At 48.9% G+C, this 17,877-nt stretch overlaps 1 protein-coding gene across 1 annotated transcript in view; it reads right to left on the minus strand.

The window, feature by feature from the left end:
• Positions 1-17,632, minus strand: part of LOC137536841 (proto-oncogene tyrosine-protein kinase LCK-like) — a 369,228-nt gene extending 351,596 nt beyond the window's left edge. The window contains exons 1-2 of the mRNA XM_068259030.1: positions 17,623-17,632; positions 17,236-17,388 (exon numbers count right to left, since the gene is read on the minus strand). Coding sequence (XP_068115131.1) covers positions 17,236-17,388; positions 17,623-17,632 — 163 coding nt within the window. The remainder of the gene's footprint in view (positions 1-17,235; positions 17,389-17,622) is intronic.
• Between the last annotated feature and the right edge of the window lie 245 nt (positions 17,633-17,877).

Consider the following 17,877-nt stretch of genomic DNA (forward strand, 5'->3'; position numbering starts at 1 on the left):
TACGAGTACTTTGTCATGCCCTTCGGGTTGTGTAACGCTCCTGCTGTCTTTCAGGAGTTGATCAATGAGCTGTTCAGAGAAGTCCTGGGGAAGTTCGTTCTGGTATATCTGGATGATATACTGATTTTCTCATCCAGCCTGACAGAGCACAGGGAACATGTAAAGTTTGTCTTGAAGAAACTCAGGCAGAATTCCCTGTACACAAAGCTAGAAAAATGTCTCTTTGAGGTGTCTCAAGTTCCATTTTTGGGGTATATAATTTCTACCTCCGGGCTCTCCATGGACCCTGGAAAATACTCTGCCGTTCTGGAGTGTCCACAACCCTTGGGGTTGAAGGCACTCCAGAGATTTCTAGGCTTCGCCAACTATTATAGAAGATTTATTAAAGGATTCTCTTCTGTAGTGTCACCCCTCACTGAACTCACCAAAAAAGGGGCAGACACTTATAACTGGTCAGAAGAAGCACATTCTGCTTTTTCATCATTGAAGAAGCTTTTTTGCTCCGCTCCTATCTTGCGGCATGTGGATGTCACCTACCCCTTTATAGTGGAGGTGGATGCATCAGAGATTGGGGTTGAGGCTGTGCTGTCTCAGCACTCAGGCTTCCAGGGCAGATTGCATCCCTGTGCATTTTTCTCAAGTAAGTTCTCCCCCGCTGAGAGAAATCACAATATCGGTAACAGGGAGCTTCTGGCCATTAAACTCGCATTTGAGGAATGGCACCATTGGCTCAAGGGGGCAGAACATGTGATTACGGTCTACACTGACCATAAGAATTTGGAATACATCGAAGGGGCTAAGAGACTTAGTCCCCAACAGGCTCGCTGGTCTCTATTTTTTTCGAGATTCAGGTTTATCACTACCTACAAGCCAGGAAGTAAAAATGTCAAAGCAGATGCCTTGTCTAGATGTTTTGAGCCAGAGACAGTTCAGCCACCAACCCCTGAGAGCATTCTACCAGAGAAGGTGGTGTTGGCAGCCACTGAGACTTGGGAAGATTGGTCCATCACTCTAGCTCCCTATCAACAAGATGTTCCCAAGGGAAAACCTGATGGGGTTCTATTTGTACCACTTCCCTTTCACCTGCAGATCTTACAGTTATTTCATGCACATAAGAATGCAGGGCATCCCGGAGTTGCTCGAACGCAAGATTTGCTTTCCAGATGTGTTTGGTGGCCCTCATTGGCTCTAGATTGTAGGGAGTTTGTGAAGGATTGTTCTATTTGTGCTAGGAACAAACCATCCCGTCAGGCTCCTGTGGGCACTCTTCAATCATTGCCAGTGCCTAAGGAACCATGGACTCATTTATCTATGGACTTTGTGGGGGAACTCCCCAAGTCCGAGGGTAAAACGGTCATCTGGGTTGTAGTCAACAGGTTCAGCAAAATGGCTCATTTCATTCCTCTGAACGGACTCCCCTCTGCCCAAGAACTGGCTGATCTCTTCATTCAGCACATTTTCCGGTTGCATGGTATCCCAGAGAATGTGGTGTCAGATAGGGGAGTCCAATTCATGTCCAGATTCTGGAGAGCCTTTTGTCATCATCTCGGGATGGACCTCTCATTTTCATCTTGCTACCACCCACAAACTAATGGGCAAACTGAAAGGGTTAATCAGTCACTAGAGCAGTTCCTTAGGTGCTATGTGGCTGATGCGCAATTGGAGTGGGCAAAGTTTCTGCCATTTGCGGAGTTTGCGCACAACAACTTGAAAAGTACCTCTTCAGACTTCTTCCCCTTTAAGGTGGTCTCGGGGAGATCTCCCAAATTCTCCCTGATACCGGTGGTGTCTTCTCTCTTTCCAGCCCTAGAGGTTTGGCAGGGGTCACTGAAGGAGATTTGAGCCATGGTTAAAAAGAATTTAGAAAAAGCCTTTCTGACTCAGAAGAAACAGGCTGATAAAAAGCGATCAGTAGAGTGGGAATTTGTTCCAGGGGACATGGTGTGGGTTTCTACCCAGCATCTGGCTCTGAAGCAGTCATCAGCTAAATTGGAGCCCAGATTTATATGCCCATACCCTGTCTGCCATCTAATATGAGAGGAGTGAAATTTTTCCATGTGTCTCTATTGAAGCCAGCTGTGCATGTGGATTCCCCCTCCCCTTTGGTTATTGATGGTGAACCTGAGTATGAGATAGAGCAGATTTTGGATTCTCGACGGGTACGTAACTCGGTACAGTACCTTGTTCATTGGAAGGGGTATGGGCTTAAAGAGAGATCTTGGGTGCCGGATCATCGCCTTAAACAAAAATTCCATGATCTGCATCCTGACAAACCACGCAGGACGTGTCCGGAGTCCACGCCTCAAGGGGGGGTACTGTAATGAACACTGGAGAGGCAGCTGCGGTGAACAGCGCTACCACCGCAGCTGCCTCCGTCTCCCTGCCTGGTAGCCTACCCGCATCTCGGGCGTCTAGCATGCTGAGGACGGGTTTGTCAGCAGCACATAAGGTCGCCTTGTTGCGTGCGCGCGCACAGACAGGACCTCTATGTGGGGAGGAGGCGCGTCAGCTGACAGGCCAGTCGGCTGATGTCAGAGGAGACACTCCCCGCTCCCCATTGGCTGAGAGGAGTAGGCATGCCAGAGGGGTCTCCTCTGCTTCATAAGCCAAGCTGAATCACTCGCAACTTGTCTGCTGTTGTGAATACTTCGTGTTAGCACTCAGACCTTTGATATCTATAATTATAGTTCATTGAATACTGTTTTATTATCTGTGTATGACTCTGGCTCGTTGTGACTACTCCTTTGCTTTACGCTTCTGTACTTCTGCCCATCTGATCTAGTTGCCGACTCTGCCTGTATATCGATCTGCCTCTGCCTCCTGATTCTGTACTTTATCTGTCTGCCTGTTGCCAACCCGATTAGTCTGACCACTCTACTCTCACCAGAGGGCCCTGACTCTGGTGAGGGGCGCTGTACTGATAGGACCCACCAGCTCCTCTGGTGAGGTATTGCTAAACCTATCAGTAATACTGTTGCACCAAGCACTATACTTGCTAGTAGCTATCACATTAGTTGTCTGGTATACTTGTATTATTGGTGATTCTGCAGATCACCATATAATCAGGTATATCTGTATTATTGGTGATACTGCAGATCACCTAATAATCAGAACTCGGTTTCTTGCTGACACAAATCGTTACAAATATTCCCATCCTTTCCATGGAAAAGCAGATCTATGTAACTGCTATAGATGATTCTCCCCTACAGAACAGGCAGCCACTCTCTCAGACCCCTCCTCTCACTTGTCATGTGGGGGTTCTGCATAAAGAGGGGATACAATTCTATGTTTTGAATATGTCCTCGTCAACTGTTGTCCTTAGTCTCCCTTGGCTACGCAAACATTCCCCTCAAATTGATTGGAATACGGGGCAACTACTGGCCTGGTCCTCAGAGTGTCAAAAAAATATTTTAGAAAGAATTACCCTATGTTCTGCCATGGTCCATGTTGAGGGTGTGCCTTGATGTTTTCTGTCCGCGCTCTGTGGATAATCTCCCTCCTCACAGGGAATTTGATTGTCCTATTGACTTAAGGCCCGGTACCATGCCTCCCAGGGGACATTTGTATAACCTCTCAGGTCCAGAGCAGTTAGCCATGAAAAACTATTTTCAAGGAGAACCTTGAGAAAGGTTTTATCCGTCCCTCCAAATCCCCGGCAGGGATCTTTTTTGTTTAAAAAAAGGACGGTGGTCTCCGTCCTTGTATTGACTACAGAGCTCTGAACAAGATTACAATTCCCAATCGCTACCCCCTGCCGTTGATTGAAGATCTTTTTTCACAAGTAGCTGGAGCCCAATTGTTCTCCAAACTAGACCTGAGAGGGGTTTACAATTTGATTCATATTAGACAGGGGGACGAGTGGAAAACGGCCTTCAACACACCCGACGGGCATTATGAATATTTAGCGATGCCCTTCTGGTTGTGTAATGCTCCTGCGGTTTTTCAGGAGTTAGTAAATGAGATTTTCAGAGAGGTACTAGGTCGGTTTGTTGTTGTCTATTTAGACGACATTTTAATTTTTAAAAAAAAATCTTGAGGAACAAAGAGAGCACGTACAGTTTGTTCTGAATAAACTAAGGCAAAATAGTTTATATGCAAAGATTGAGATATGTTCATTTGAAGTCTCTGAGGTCCCTTTTCTGGGGTATATTATCTCTGGACTGTCTATGGATCCCAAGAAAGTCTCTGCTGTTTTGGAGTGGCCTCAACCCGTGGGTTTGAAGGCACTCCAAAGATTCCTGGGTTTCGCAAACTATTACAGGAAATTCATCAAAGGCTTCTCCTCTGTGGTCACCCCTCTCACCAATCTGACAAAAAAAGGAGCTGATTAGTGGTGCTCAGCAGAGCTCGAATATTCGAGTAGCTCGAATATTCGAGCTCTTTTTCAGCTATTCGAGCTCGGTATTCGAGCTCCGAATAGCTGTAGCTATTCGAATGGGCTATCCGAGTACACTCGAATAGCCCATTCACTATTCGAGCTATTCGAGCAACCCGGCGCTATTCGAGCTCGGTACCGAGCTCGAATAGCGTCATAGCCCAGATTGATGTCCTTAGAGCCAATCAGAGGGCTCCCAGGCCCTCTGACGGCAGCCAATCACAGAGGGGGACCCTGGCCAGCCCCTACCCTATAAATAGCGGCCGCCATGTTCCGTTTCTCCATGCTTGCCTGAGACTTGTACAGAGAGAGAGTTGCTCCTTTGTGCTTTGGCTTAGCAAGTGCTCTATTGTGATCATTTACCTAGCGTTTTTGCTCACCTACACCTGCCATATACACCTATATTGTTGTTAGTTAGATAGACATTGTATTTTAGTTAGTAGCTTGTGTGTTACATTAGAGACAGGCAGCTGCTGCAAGCTTACAGGTTTAGGCCTCAGGGGGGCCTTGCCTCTGTGGGCAGCTGTCCTCTGTTTATTTCTCTCATCTATACCAGTATTTCTGCTGTCCTTTACTAATAGTATTGTAGTTATACTGTACTAGGAGTAGGACACTCACTGACTGTCACTGTTTATAGGCTACTAGCTAGCTCCTGCGTGTGTGCACTCACTCACTGTCTGTGTGTGTACACACACTCTATTTCCTTCTGATTACTGATAGATTATTGTTAGTTATTTGTACTTACTTACTACTTACTCTTACTGTACCCGTAGGGACACTCAGTGTCACTGTTCATATAGGCTACTAGCTCCTGCGTGCGGTCACTCACTGTCTGAGTGTACACACACCACCCACACTCCATTTCCTTCTGATCGCTGATTGATTATTGTAATTAGTTAGTTCTACTTACTGTTACTACTTACTCTTACTGTACTAGGAGTCTAGGACACTCAGTCACTGTGTTCATAGGCTACTAGCTCCTGCGTGCGGTCACTCACTGTCTGAGTGTACACACACCACCCACACTCTATTTCCTTCTGATCGCTGATTGATTATTGTAATTAGTTAGTTGTACTTACTGTTACTACTTACTCTTACTGTACTAGGAGTCTAGGACACTCAGTCACTGTGTTCATAGGCTACTAGCTCCTGCGTGCGTGCACTCACTGTCTGAGTGTACACACACCCACACTCCATTTCCTTCTGATCGCTGATTGATTATTGTAATTAGTTAGTTCTACTTACTGTTACTACTTACTCTTACTGTACTAGGAGTCTAGGACACTCAGTCACTGTGTTCATAGGCTACTAGCTCCTGCGTGCGGTCACTCACTGTCTGAGTGTACACACACCACCCACACTCCATTTCCTTCTGATCGCTGATTGATTATTGTAATTAGTTAGTTCTACTTACTGTTACTACTTACTCTTACTGTACTAGGAGTCTAGGACACTCAGTCACTGTCCATAGGCTACTAGCTCCTGCGTGCGGTCACTCACTGTCTGAGTGTACACACACCACCCACACTCTATTTCCTTCTGATCGCTGATTGATTATTGTAATTAGTTAGTTCTACTTACTGTTACTACTTACTCTTACTGTACTAGGAGTCTAGGACACTCAGTCACTGTGTTCATAGGCTACTAGCTCCTGCGTGCGTGCACTCACTGTCTGAGTGTACACACACTAAATTTACTTGTGATTACTACTGATTATTGTAACTGCTAGTTGTACTTCCTGACTGTTACTACTTACTTACTGTACTAGGGGACACTCACTCAGTCACCTCACCAACCAACCCACTCCATTAAAGTACCCCACTTTTCACCCGCCCTTTTAAAAAACTTTTGTCTATACGCCCAAAACATTGAAGATGTCTGGAAGTGGCAGCCAGCGCGGTTTGGGCAAGGGGAAGGGCAGCAAGGGAATCAGGAGGAGAGGGAGCAGCATTGTGGCAAGCCGCGGCCGCGGCCGCGGGCGCGCCACCATGCACAGTTCCGCAGCAGCAGCAGCAGCGTCAGTGGCTAACATTCCTCCCATAGCCACTGGCCGTGGACGCCTTGGGCGCCGCCCAGCAGGAGCATCTGCAACTCACGCTGCAGAGACGCAGCAGCAGCGTGTAGCACCTGCTCCCATTTTCCTCCAGCCGGGTCGGAAACGTCCCATTGAGGAAAAGGATGCAGACACTGTGGTGCAACTCATGACGGAGGATGAGCAGCCCGCCATCAGCTCTGCATCCGAGGCCTCCACCCTCACCACCACCACCACCACCACCACCACCCCTGTTCGCAGCAGCCGCCCAGCAGGGTCTGGGGAGGAGGCCAGTTCACCGTCACTCGCCGACCTGTCATTCAGCAGTCTTTTGACCCCAGGCATCATGAGTAAATTGTCTGCTGTTGTTGGCGATCTTGAGGAGGAGATGCTGATGGGCACTTTGGGGGATGAGGGATTGGACAGCAAGACTGTGGCGACAGTCAAGCAGCCCATCCATGCATCAGGAGAGGAGTTTGGGGGGTCCTCATCCCAGCAGGACATGTTTCAGGAGGGGGAGGATGATGATGACCCGGTGACAGACAGAGACTGGGTGCCACCACCTCCAGGGGATGTCGTCCTCAGCAGCTCTGAGGAGGAGGAGGAGGATGCGCTTGTGGGCCTTGCAAGGAGGCGCATCATTGCAAGCATTGGCAGCGTCCCACACCCTGCTGGTGTCTCAGGCTCAGCAGCAGCAGCAGCAGCATCAGCCAGTACCACCACCAGCCGCACCCAAGCCCCCCAAGCCCCCCCCCCAACCACCACAGGGAGACAGGCAGCAGCGCTTCCATGCCGTAGGGGGATGTTTAAGTCACCAATCTGGCGATATTTCACCATGCCCACTGTGTACAGCAAGTACGCCACTTGCAACCACTGTCAGCGGAAGTTGAGCAGAGGTGCAGACCCCTTAAAGTTCTGCACCAGCTCGCTCATCAACCACCTTGCGGCTAAACATTTCCACCAGCATGAGGAGTTCCAGAGGCTGAAGGCATCTGGTGCTGGCAGTGGCACCACACCCATCACTGCACAGCCTTCAGCAGCAGCAGCAGCAACAGCAGCCACCCGCCCTCCTGCTCCTCCAGCAGCACCAGCAGGAGTGCGGAAACGCACTGCTCCTCCCCCCTCTGCAACTCCTGCCGCCGACACTGAGGCCTGTTCTGGCAGCCAGTCCTCAGTGGCCTCCTCTGCTGTGTCTGCTGATTCCCGTGTCAGCAAAAGGCCACGCCAGAGCCTTTTGAGCGAGTCCTTCCAGGGGGTGGTTAGGGCTCTGCCTCCCAGCAGCCGTCGCGTGCGGCAGCTGAACGGCTTGCTGGCACGGGCCATGTGCTCCCAACTCCTGCCGTACACGCTCGTGCAGGAGGGGAGCGACATTCGTGCGCTGCTTGCTTGCGCAGCCCCAGACTGGCAGCTCCCCAGCAGACACTTTTTCTCCCGCAAGGCCATTCCTGCACTGCACCGCTTTGTGATGGCCAATGTGGAGCGAGGGCTGGAGCACGCGGTTGGTGAAAGGGTCCACGTCACCATGGACTCCTGGAGCAGCCGCTTCGGGACAGGCCGCTACCTGTCCTTCACTGTCCACTGGGTCAGCTTGGTGGAAGGGGGTGAGGATGGGAGAGCAGCAGCGGGCACAGCAGCAGCAGCAACACAGTGGGTGGTGCCACCCCGCAGGCTCAGGGGAACTGCAGCAGGTTCCTCCGATCCTCTGCCATCCTCCGGCACACCTGGCCAAACCCCCCGCCTCAGCAGCAGCGTGAAGGCCCGCCACTGCCAAGCGCTGCTGCACTTGGTCAGCCTTGGGAAGACCAAGCTGACGGCAACCCATGTGTTGGCCAAACTCCAGGAGCAGGAGAGGATTTGGCTGACCCCCAGAGGCCTCAGAGTCGGAGAGGTGGTGGCCGACAATGGGGCCAATCTGGTTGCCGCAATAGACAGGGGAAACCTGACCCACATCCCCTGTCTTGCCCACGTGCTGAACCTGGTGGTGCAGAAGTTCCTGCGCACCTACCAGGGGATGGGCGAACTGCTGGAAACGGCAAGGAATGTTGTGCGTCACTTCCGGCGCTCGGCTGCAGCCTGTGCGAGCCTGGAAGACGTGCAAAAGGAGCTGGATCTGCCACGCCATCGGCTGATCCTTGACGTTCCGACTCGCTGGAACTCCACCCTGGCGATGTTGGAGCGTCTGGTTGAACAGAGGCGCGCTGTCAAAGAGTACCTTGCCCTGGCCACTATTTCCGCAGCTCTGAGAAGGGACAAGACCAGCAACTTACCGTCCATCGTCCCCGATGATGACTGGAGGCACATGCAGCAGGTGTGCTTAGTGCTGGCTCCCTTCCTGCAGGCCACAAACATGGTGAGCAGGGACCATGCTATGGTCTGCGAGTGGGTGCCCCTGGTTTCTCTGCTGAACAGGGCCCTCGATGCTTTGCTGGAACAGGGAGCGGCAGCCTTGGACCAGCAGGAGCGGCAACCAGCTGCGCAGTCCACCTCTGAGGGGGAGGAGGAGGAGGACTTGGTGGAGGTCCCTGACCTGGCTGCTGATGAGGGGGATCAGCACAGCGCAGCTGAGTTGGTGCGGGGGTGGAGAGAGGATGAGGCGGCAGAGGAGGAGGATGAGGACAGCACTGACGTCGATGTGCCAGCAGACGTGGCCCGCCTCTTCCCAATGGCAGCGCACATGCTGACGTGCCTGCGCAGGGATCCCAGGGTGATCCAGATGAAGCAGAGGGAGGACATCTGGATCAGCATGATGTTGGACCCACGCCTTAAGGGGAAGTTGAGCCAGTTCCTGCCGCCTGCAGGAGGAGACCCAGCGCAACAAATAAGGAGCTTGCAGCAGGCCCTTGTTGAGCGCTTGGAGGAAGCCTTCCCCCAGCCTTCCACCCCCACTGTCCAGCAGCCAGCACAGAGGCAGCAGCAGGTGCCTGCATCCAGCAGCAGCAAGCGCCCCACAGACCTGCTGTCTCTCAGCCACGAGCTCTACAGGACTGTAGAGGCTCCGGCAGCAGTGACTAGAGAGGAGATGCATGCAGCAGCATCCTCCTCCGGTCACAGCCAACGCCTGACCAGCATGGTGGCTGACTACATGGGGTCGTACAGCGGGCTTGACAGCGATGCCCCTGTTGATCCCATGGAGTATTGGGTCAAGCGCATGGAGATCTGGAGCGAGCTGGCGCAGTACGCCCTGGAAGTGCTGTCCTGCCCCCCTTCCAGCGTGCTGTCCGAGCGCTGCTTCAGTGCAGCTGGTGGCGTGGTCACCGAGAAACGCTCACGTCTGTCTCACAAGTCTGTGGACAGACTGACGTTTCTCAAGATGAACCAGGCGTGGGTGGAAGGCGAGTTCCTGGCCCCTGTTGTCGGCGAGAGGGGGACATGAACTGGCTGCCGGAACCATCGTTAATGTGCCTTACCACCCTTTACCACCTCCTGGCTCCTGCTCGCTAAGCCAGCCTGGTTCACTTTGACTATTACGTCGCCTGCAGCCACACATTTTACACCTACAGTGGGCTGCTGTGTACTGCCCTTCTGCTGTCTGTCTGTGTTTCCCACTGCCAGGGTACACAGATGATTTACCTTCTGCTGCCACTCTGCCACCAGCTATTACGTCAAACAATAGCTATATTGGTTGCAAAACCAAAAACCAAACAAACCATTAAAAAAAAAAAAAAGGTTTAATTTTTCTGAGGTGCCCGGGTTGAAAACTGTGTTGTCCCAGTTGTGTATTGGACACAATGTGGGCTGCACGACCGCTGTCTGGGACCTCCTGTTGTGTTTATTTACAGCCCTGGTATCACCGCTAGGTACCAGGGCTATTATGTCACGCTGCCTACCTGCTGCCACACTCACACTGCTCCTCCATACCTCCTCCTGCTGCTGCTGCTGCTGTCTGTCTGTGTTTCCCACTGCCAGGGTACACAGATGATTTACCTTCTGCTGCCACTCTGCCACCAGCTATTACGTCAAACAATAGCTATATTGGTTGCAAAACCAAAAACCAAACAAACCATTAAAAAAAAAAAAAAGGTTTAATTTTTCTGAGGTGCCCGGGTTGAAAACTGTGTTGTCCCAGTTGTGTATTGGACACAATGTGGGCTGCACGACCGCTGTCTGGGACCTCCTGTTGTGTTTATTTACAGCCCTGGTATCACCGCTAGGTACCAGGGCTATTATGTCACGCTGCCTACCTGCTGCCACACTCACACTGCTCCTCCATACCTCCTCCTGCTGCTGCTGCTGCTGCTGTCTGTCTGTGTTTCCCACTGCCAGGGTACACAGATGATTTACCTTCTGCTGCCACTCTGCCACCAGCTATTACGTCAAACAATAGCTATATTGGTTGCAAAACCAAAAACCAAACAAACCATTAAAAAAAAAAAAAAGGTTTAATTTTTCTGAGGTGCCCGGGTTGAAAACTGTGTTGTCCCAGTTGTGTATTGGACACAATGTGGGCTGCACGACCGCTGTCTGGGACCTCCTGTTGTGTTTATTTACAGCCCTGGTATCACCGCTAGGTACCAGGGCTATTATGTCACGGCGAGCTGCCTGCCTCATTGACTGCCTGCTGCCACACACTCATCCTCCTCCTCCTGCTGCTGAATTTACCTCCTGCTGTCTTTGTGTTTCCACTGCCAGAAGAAGATGAAGAAGAAGAAGAAGAAGATGATGATGATGATGATGATGATGATGATGAAGAAGAAGAAGAAGAAGAAGAAGAAGAAGAAGAAGAAGAAGAAGAAGAAGAAGAAGAAGAAGAAGAAGAAGAAGAAGAAGAAGAAGAAGAAGAAGAAGAAGAAGAAGAAGAAGAAGAAGAAGAAGAAGAAGAAGAAGAATATACAGTAACACTACTGAACAAAATTAAGGACACAACTTCTCTTTCCACATTTTTTTTTTAAAGGAACATCCCCACATAATCACTTGCTGTTGTTACTTGGAAAAAAAGAGGTTTCTTGCATCATTCACCCTCAAAACAAGTGTTGGAAGCTATTTAAGGCCAATTCGAATAGTCAGCTCGAATAGTTAGCTCGAATACCGACTCGAATAGTGAGCTCGAAGTCCGAGGTCGAATCGAATAGTAAAAATTATTCGACTCGAATATTCGACTGACCTCGAATAATTTACTATTCGAATTCGACCAAACTCGAATTTTAAAAAGGGGTATTTGAGCAACACTAGAGCTGATGTTTGCAACTGGTCCGAGGAAGCTTGTGTAGCCTTTTTACAGTTGAAGGCACTGTTCTATTCTGCCCCTATCCTCAGACATGTAGATGTGTCTTGTCCTTTCATCGTGGAGGTGGATGCCTCCAAGATAGGGGTGGGGGCTGTTCTGTCTCAGCACTCAGGAACTCAGGGACGTTTGCACCCATGTGCGTTTTTTTCTCATAAATGTTTATCAGCAGAGAGAAATTATGATATCGGTAACAGAGAGTTGTTGGCAATTAAAATGGCGTTTGAGGAGTGGCGTCACTGGTTGGAGGGAGCTGAACATGTGATCACGGTTTATACTGACCATAAGAACTTAGATTATATTGAAGGGGCGAAGAGGCTCAACCCAAGACAGGCTCGGTGGGCACTCTTCTTCTATAGGTTCAGGTTCATAATCACCTATAAGTCGGGTAACAAAAATATCAAGGCAGACGCTTTATCCCGTAGTTTTGAGTCTGAGACAGTTCGGCCCTCATCACCCGTTAATATTCTACCTGAGCATGTAGTGGTGGCAGCTACTGAACCTCAGGAGGTTTTGACAACCACTCTGGGGTCTTTTCAACAGGACTATCCAGAGGGGAAACCGGAGGGTCTCCTGTTTGTACCACTCCATTTGCGGCTTCATATTTTGCAGTTATTCCACTGTCATAAGAATGTAGGACACCCGGGTATCACTAGAACCCAAGAACTCTTGTCCCGTTGTGTGTGGTGGCCATCTATAAAAAATGATTGCAAGGAGTTTGTACTGTCCTGTTCAGTTTGTGCTCGCAGCAAAGCTTCCAGGCAAGCTCCTGCAGGGACACTACAACCCTTACCAGTACCTACAGAACCTTGGACATTTCAATGGACTTTGTGGGGGAACTTCCTAGTTCAGAAGGGTTGACTGTTATATGGGTGGTAGTGGACCGTTTTAGCAAAATGGTTCATTTTGTGCCCCTGAAAAAACTTCCTTCAGCTCAAGAGCTTGCTGACTTGTTTATCACCCATGTTTTCCGGCTGCATGGCATACCGGTGAATGGGGTTTCAGACAGAGGAGTGCAGTTTGTGTCCAGATTTTGGCAAGCTTTCTGTCAGTCACTCCGTTTAACTCTGTCTTTTTCTTCGGGTTACCAGCCACAGACAAAAAAGCAGATTGAAAGGATGAATCAATCCCTCGAACAATTCCTTAGATGTTATGTGGGGGATGCTCAGCATGAATGGGTTAAGTTCCTTCCTTTTGCAGAATTTGCACATAACAATCTCAGAAATTCGTCCTCAGGCTTTTCACCATTTCAGGTAGTCACAGGGAGATCCCCTAAGTTCTCTCCTTTACCTGTGGGTAATTCTCCCTTTCCGGGCTTTGGAAGGGTGGCAAGAGTCTTTAAAAATAACTTGGGCCATGGTGAAAGTTAATTTAGAGAAAGCTTTCGAAGCTCAAAAGAAGCAAGCGGACAAAAGGCGATCCCCTGAGTGGGTTTTTGCACCAAGTGACATGGTCTGGGTCTCCACTCATCATATTGCCTTAAGGCAACCCTCAGTCAAGTTGGGGCCTAGGTATATTGACCCGTACCCCATTAGTGAAAAAATTAATGAGGTGACGTACAGAGTCGCGCTTCCGACCAGTATGAGGGGTGTGAAATCATTTCACGTTTCACTATTAAAACCTGATGCTGTGGATTCCTCTCCCCCCCCCCCCTGTAGCGATTGATGGGGAGCCTGAATTTGAAATTGAGGATATTCTGGATTCTCGTAGGGTGTGGAATTCTGTACAGTATCTGGTCCACTGGAAGGGGTATGGTCCTGAGGAAAGATCATGGGTTCCTGCCAAGCGTCTGTATGCTGAGGAATTAAAACAACAATTTAATTCGTTACATCCCGGGAAACCATTCTGGGCATGTCCAGAGTCCACGCCTCAGGGGGGGGGGGGGGGGGGGGAGGGGTAGTGTCAGGGATGTTGGAATTACCTCTCGGGCGGATGGCGGCACGTCCGCCGCTTCTGCGTCTGACGTCACGACGGTCGCTGCTGCGGCATCTCCGGGCCTCCTCGCAGTCTCTGGGAGGTCCGGGCTGTCTGAGGCGCATAGAGGGCGGCTGGCTCGTGTGCGCGTGCAGTGCCAGCATCTTTATGGGCTGCGGAGACGTGTCAGCTGACCTGGAGGTCGGCTTACAACAGCCTGTCTTCTGATTGGCTGGACCTTCTGGGCGGCTCTGTGGAATTGCCATTTGTATTTAAGGATGTGCGGGTCATTTGCTCTTCGTCTGTTGTTGCTGAAACTTCACAGTGCAAGCTCTCAGACTTTAGTCAGATCCGTGTGTGCTTAATCCGGCAGGACCCCGGGGATTCACACTTACTGTAGCTCAGGAATAATATTATACTGTTATTGAATATATTGTGTATGACCTTTTGCCTGTTCTTCTGACTACTCTCTGCCCTATGATTCTGTACTTCTGCCAATCTGATCTGTTGCCGACTCTTGCCTGAATACTTACCTTGATCTTGCCTCACGATTCTGTACTTCTGCCAATCTGATCTGTTGTCGACTCTTGCCTGAATACTTACACAGATTTTTGCCTCTCGACTTTGTACCTATACTGACCGATCTGTTAACGACATTGCCTGTACGACCACACTCTCAGTTAGTGATAGCCCCTGTCACTAAGGGCTATCACTTGCACATATTCCGGAATATTACTGTGCACCAAATCACATGTGATCACACTCTAAATAAAGTACTGACTATTGTGCTGATAGAGCTCGTTCTGTTTATCAGATACATCACTGATCATTACACATCCATCCTACTCCAGGAAAATGTATTCTTTTTTTTAAGAACCTCCCAGTTTTATTTTCCGTTTTAAAAAGCTAAAAAAGTAGGTTTAATGCTATTGTCTCATATGATGATGATGATTCAGCTTTCCTATAGTCTCGCAGTTAGCAATCATGTGATCCCCAACAGGACAAATTCAGCAATCATGAGGCCCCCAACAAATCATGAGGCCCCCAACAAGACAAATTCAGCAATCATGAGGCCCCTAACAAATCATGAGGCCCCCAACAAGACAAATTCAGCAATCATGATGCCCCCAACAAGACAAATTTAGCAATCATGAGGCCCCCAACAAATCATGAGGCCCCCAAAAAGACAAATTCAGCAATCATGAGGCCCCCAACATGACAAATTCAGCAGTCATGAGGCACATAAATAGACAGCATTTCACATAAATAGGCAGAATGCCCCTTTAATATGGTAGACACCTCTCACCTGGCTTCTAAATTCTCCTCTACTGGCTGCTGTGCCTGGCTGGCCTGGCAATACTGTTTTTGGCCGGATTGGGGATGATGTGTGGGCTGAAAGGCCTTGCGGTGATGCTGTGGCCGGGCTGGCGGTGATGCCGTGGTGTGGCCGGATGAGGTAGTGACAGGTGCCCCCCAGTTGAGGTAGTGACAGGTGCCTCCCCAGTTAGATAGTGACAGGTGTTCCCCCAGATGAGGTAGTGACAGGTGCTTCCCAGATAGTGACAGGTGTCCCCCCCCCAGCTGAGGAAGTGACAGGTGCCCCCCCCCAGTTAGATAGTGACAGTTGTCCCCCCAGATGAGGTAGTGACAGGTGCCCTCCCCGTTAGATAGTGAGAGGTGTCCAGTGCCTCCAACCCTCCCGTTACCTCTGCAGAGCGCTGCCCACCAATGCCTTCTCCTGTGTCCCCACTGGCGCTGCCTCACAGCTCAGACCTCACAGATTGCGGCGACAGCAAGCAGAGTGCGCATGGCACCCGTGCAGCTGAACTTTACATGCGGAGTGACTAATGATGTCACTTCCGCATGTGACGTACTCCGTGTATGCGGGTACCATGCACACTCTGCTTGCTTCAGTCGCCACGATCTATGAGGTCTGAGCTGTGAGGCAGAGGCAGAGCGGACACAGGAGAGGGAACTATATGAGGGAGCAGGCATGGCGCTCATAGCGCAAGCCATGCCTGCATCTCAGGGAGAGAAGTGGGCCGCAGCAGGAGGCCTGGCGGGCCGGATGCGGCTCGTGGGCTGCCAGTTGGACAGCGCTGGTTTAAAAGGAAATAAATATGGCAGCCACCACTCTCATATGAATGAAAGCAATGAAAAATTTGCAGTGACGATTATAACATAATAAAAGCCTGACAACCTATTAAATATCAGTAGATAGATAATGAGCTAGAAATATAATTAATTTCAACTATTGAGGTACACTGTACAAGAGAGACGTTGTTAAAACTGGCCACAGAGATGCCAGCAGGGTAATGGTTAAAGTGCAGAGAGTGTCATAAATAAAAGTAAGTAAACAGCACACTGAGATAAGGCTGAGGAATGTGTGAATGCCAGAGAGGAGAATTAATAGGAGACCTTGTAACCTCCAGACCTGGAGCATCTGCCACTATCTCAGGGGACTGAGACATGATCTGTGTTAGGGAGAGTGGGAAAAGTTCGGAGCTCACCTCTCTATAGCCTTTAATGTAGATATATTACAAAGACTGAGACGCCAGGCTGCTGGATGATTGTTACTCCCTTAGACTCAGGAATGCTGTCAGCATTTAATTGATCCCTAATCGCTCATATTGAGTTGTCACTATCCCATTCTATTTATATTATTAGTACTAAAGTTATTTAACATTTCAGGACATTTCTGAAACGTTAAATAACTTTAGTAGCAAGATGCCATTAACGGCATTACCCCGCGCCATTTTTCACAGGCGCCATTTTTGACTGTACCCCTCGCAGTTGACGTTGGGTGCACGGCCTCTTCTGGGAGGGAGGCAGCAGTGCTGTGGTCTTGAAAGACAGTACCACAGTACTACAGATCAAAAAACTGAAGCTGAGTGTTATGGAGCATTACTCAGCCATTGCATGAGTGAAACTGGTAATTAGAATTGCCGGTAATCCTCTTATGCAAGCTCCTTATCACCTGGAATAGGATATGACACTATGTGCTTTATGCATAGCTTAAAGGAATTATCAGGCAAAAAAAATGAGTTTCACTTACCTGGGGCTTCTACCAGCACCATGCAGCCATCCTGTGCCCTCGTAGTCACTCACTGCTGCTCCGGTTCCCCTCTGTCAGCAAGTTTAGCTTTTGCCAACCTCGGGGTCGGCGGGCCGCATTGCGACCATTTTTTTGCATTCCCGCTGGTGCAGGAACATTAACGCATACATTTTTTCGCGTTAGCGGTTCAACACAAACATTTTTTCTCGTTGAACCGTTAATGCAAAAAATGTATGCATTAATGTTCCTGCACCAGCGGGAATGCGAAAAAATGGTTGCAATACGGTCCGCCGACCCCGAGGTCGGCAAAAACTAAACTTGCTAAACCACCATTGTTTTAATTTGAAGCAATGGGGGTTTAGTGACCAGCTAAACTCATTTGATTATAAGATTATATGCTTGCTTGATTAGAAATAGTTTTCAGGTTGCATTTGAATATTTCCAGGGCTGGAGAAGGTCAATCTGATTAAAGTAGGACATTCCAGAAGATGCATTTGAGAAATCCTATATATGGGAGTAGAAGGTGGTGACTTGACAACTAGTTCTTAGTCATTTACAAATACTATTGTATAATATACTGACTTAATATTTATTTAAAAAAAAATCCAAACAACCACCTATAAATAAATCTCACTTACCTGTCGATATCACTCTAAATTGGCCTGTACCAAGTTTTCTCACTGGATGCAGTGGGTTACATGGTATTGCCCAATCATCTGCCCCCCGGGGTTTTTGTGGGCGCTGAGCTTGTCGAGGTTCTTTCAGCAAGGTGTTAAGTCCATCCGAGGATTCTAGATAGAATATCAAACGTGAAAATCAAAAAATAAGTTAAAATATGCAATCAGAGCAAAACGCAGAGAACAATTATTTTTTGCTTTTCTCCTGGCAGACTCAAAGCCCCAAAGCTGCAGCCACTAGGGCATGCTCAGTAAGCAGTAGCAGTGTTAGGGAGCCTTGCCCAAACTCTCCTTATAAAATAGGTACTGGCTTACTGAAAACACAGAGCCAAGATTCAAACCCTTAACCAGCCACCATGTACACAAGGAAAGCTTGCTGTAACAACAACAAAAAAAGTACTTTGTATTATTAAAACATAATGTTTATTTAATGTTTATTTAACTTGTACTTTAACCATGCAATGTTATAAAACATCTTTATATAATAAAATAACAGTGTTGTTATATAAGCTAGCTGGCAACCATTCCCCCCTCACATTATCCCACATATTTGATTGCAATGCTCACATCACGAATTGTGTACATCACTGTACTGTACTTTCC

The sequence above is a fragment of the Hyperolius riggenbachi genome, chromosome 10 (genome assembly GCF_040937935.1).
Source record: "Hyperolius riggenbachi isolate aHypRig1 chromosome 10, aHypRig1.pri, whole genome shotgun sequence".
NCBI classification, from domain to species: domain Eukaryota; kingdom Metazoa; phylum Chordata; class Amphibia; order Anura; family Hyperoliidae; genus Hyperolius; species Hyperolius riggenbachi.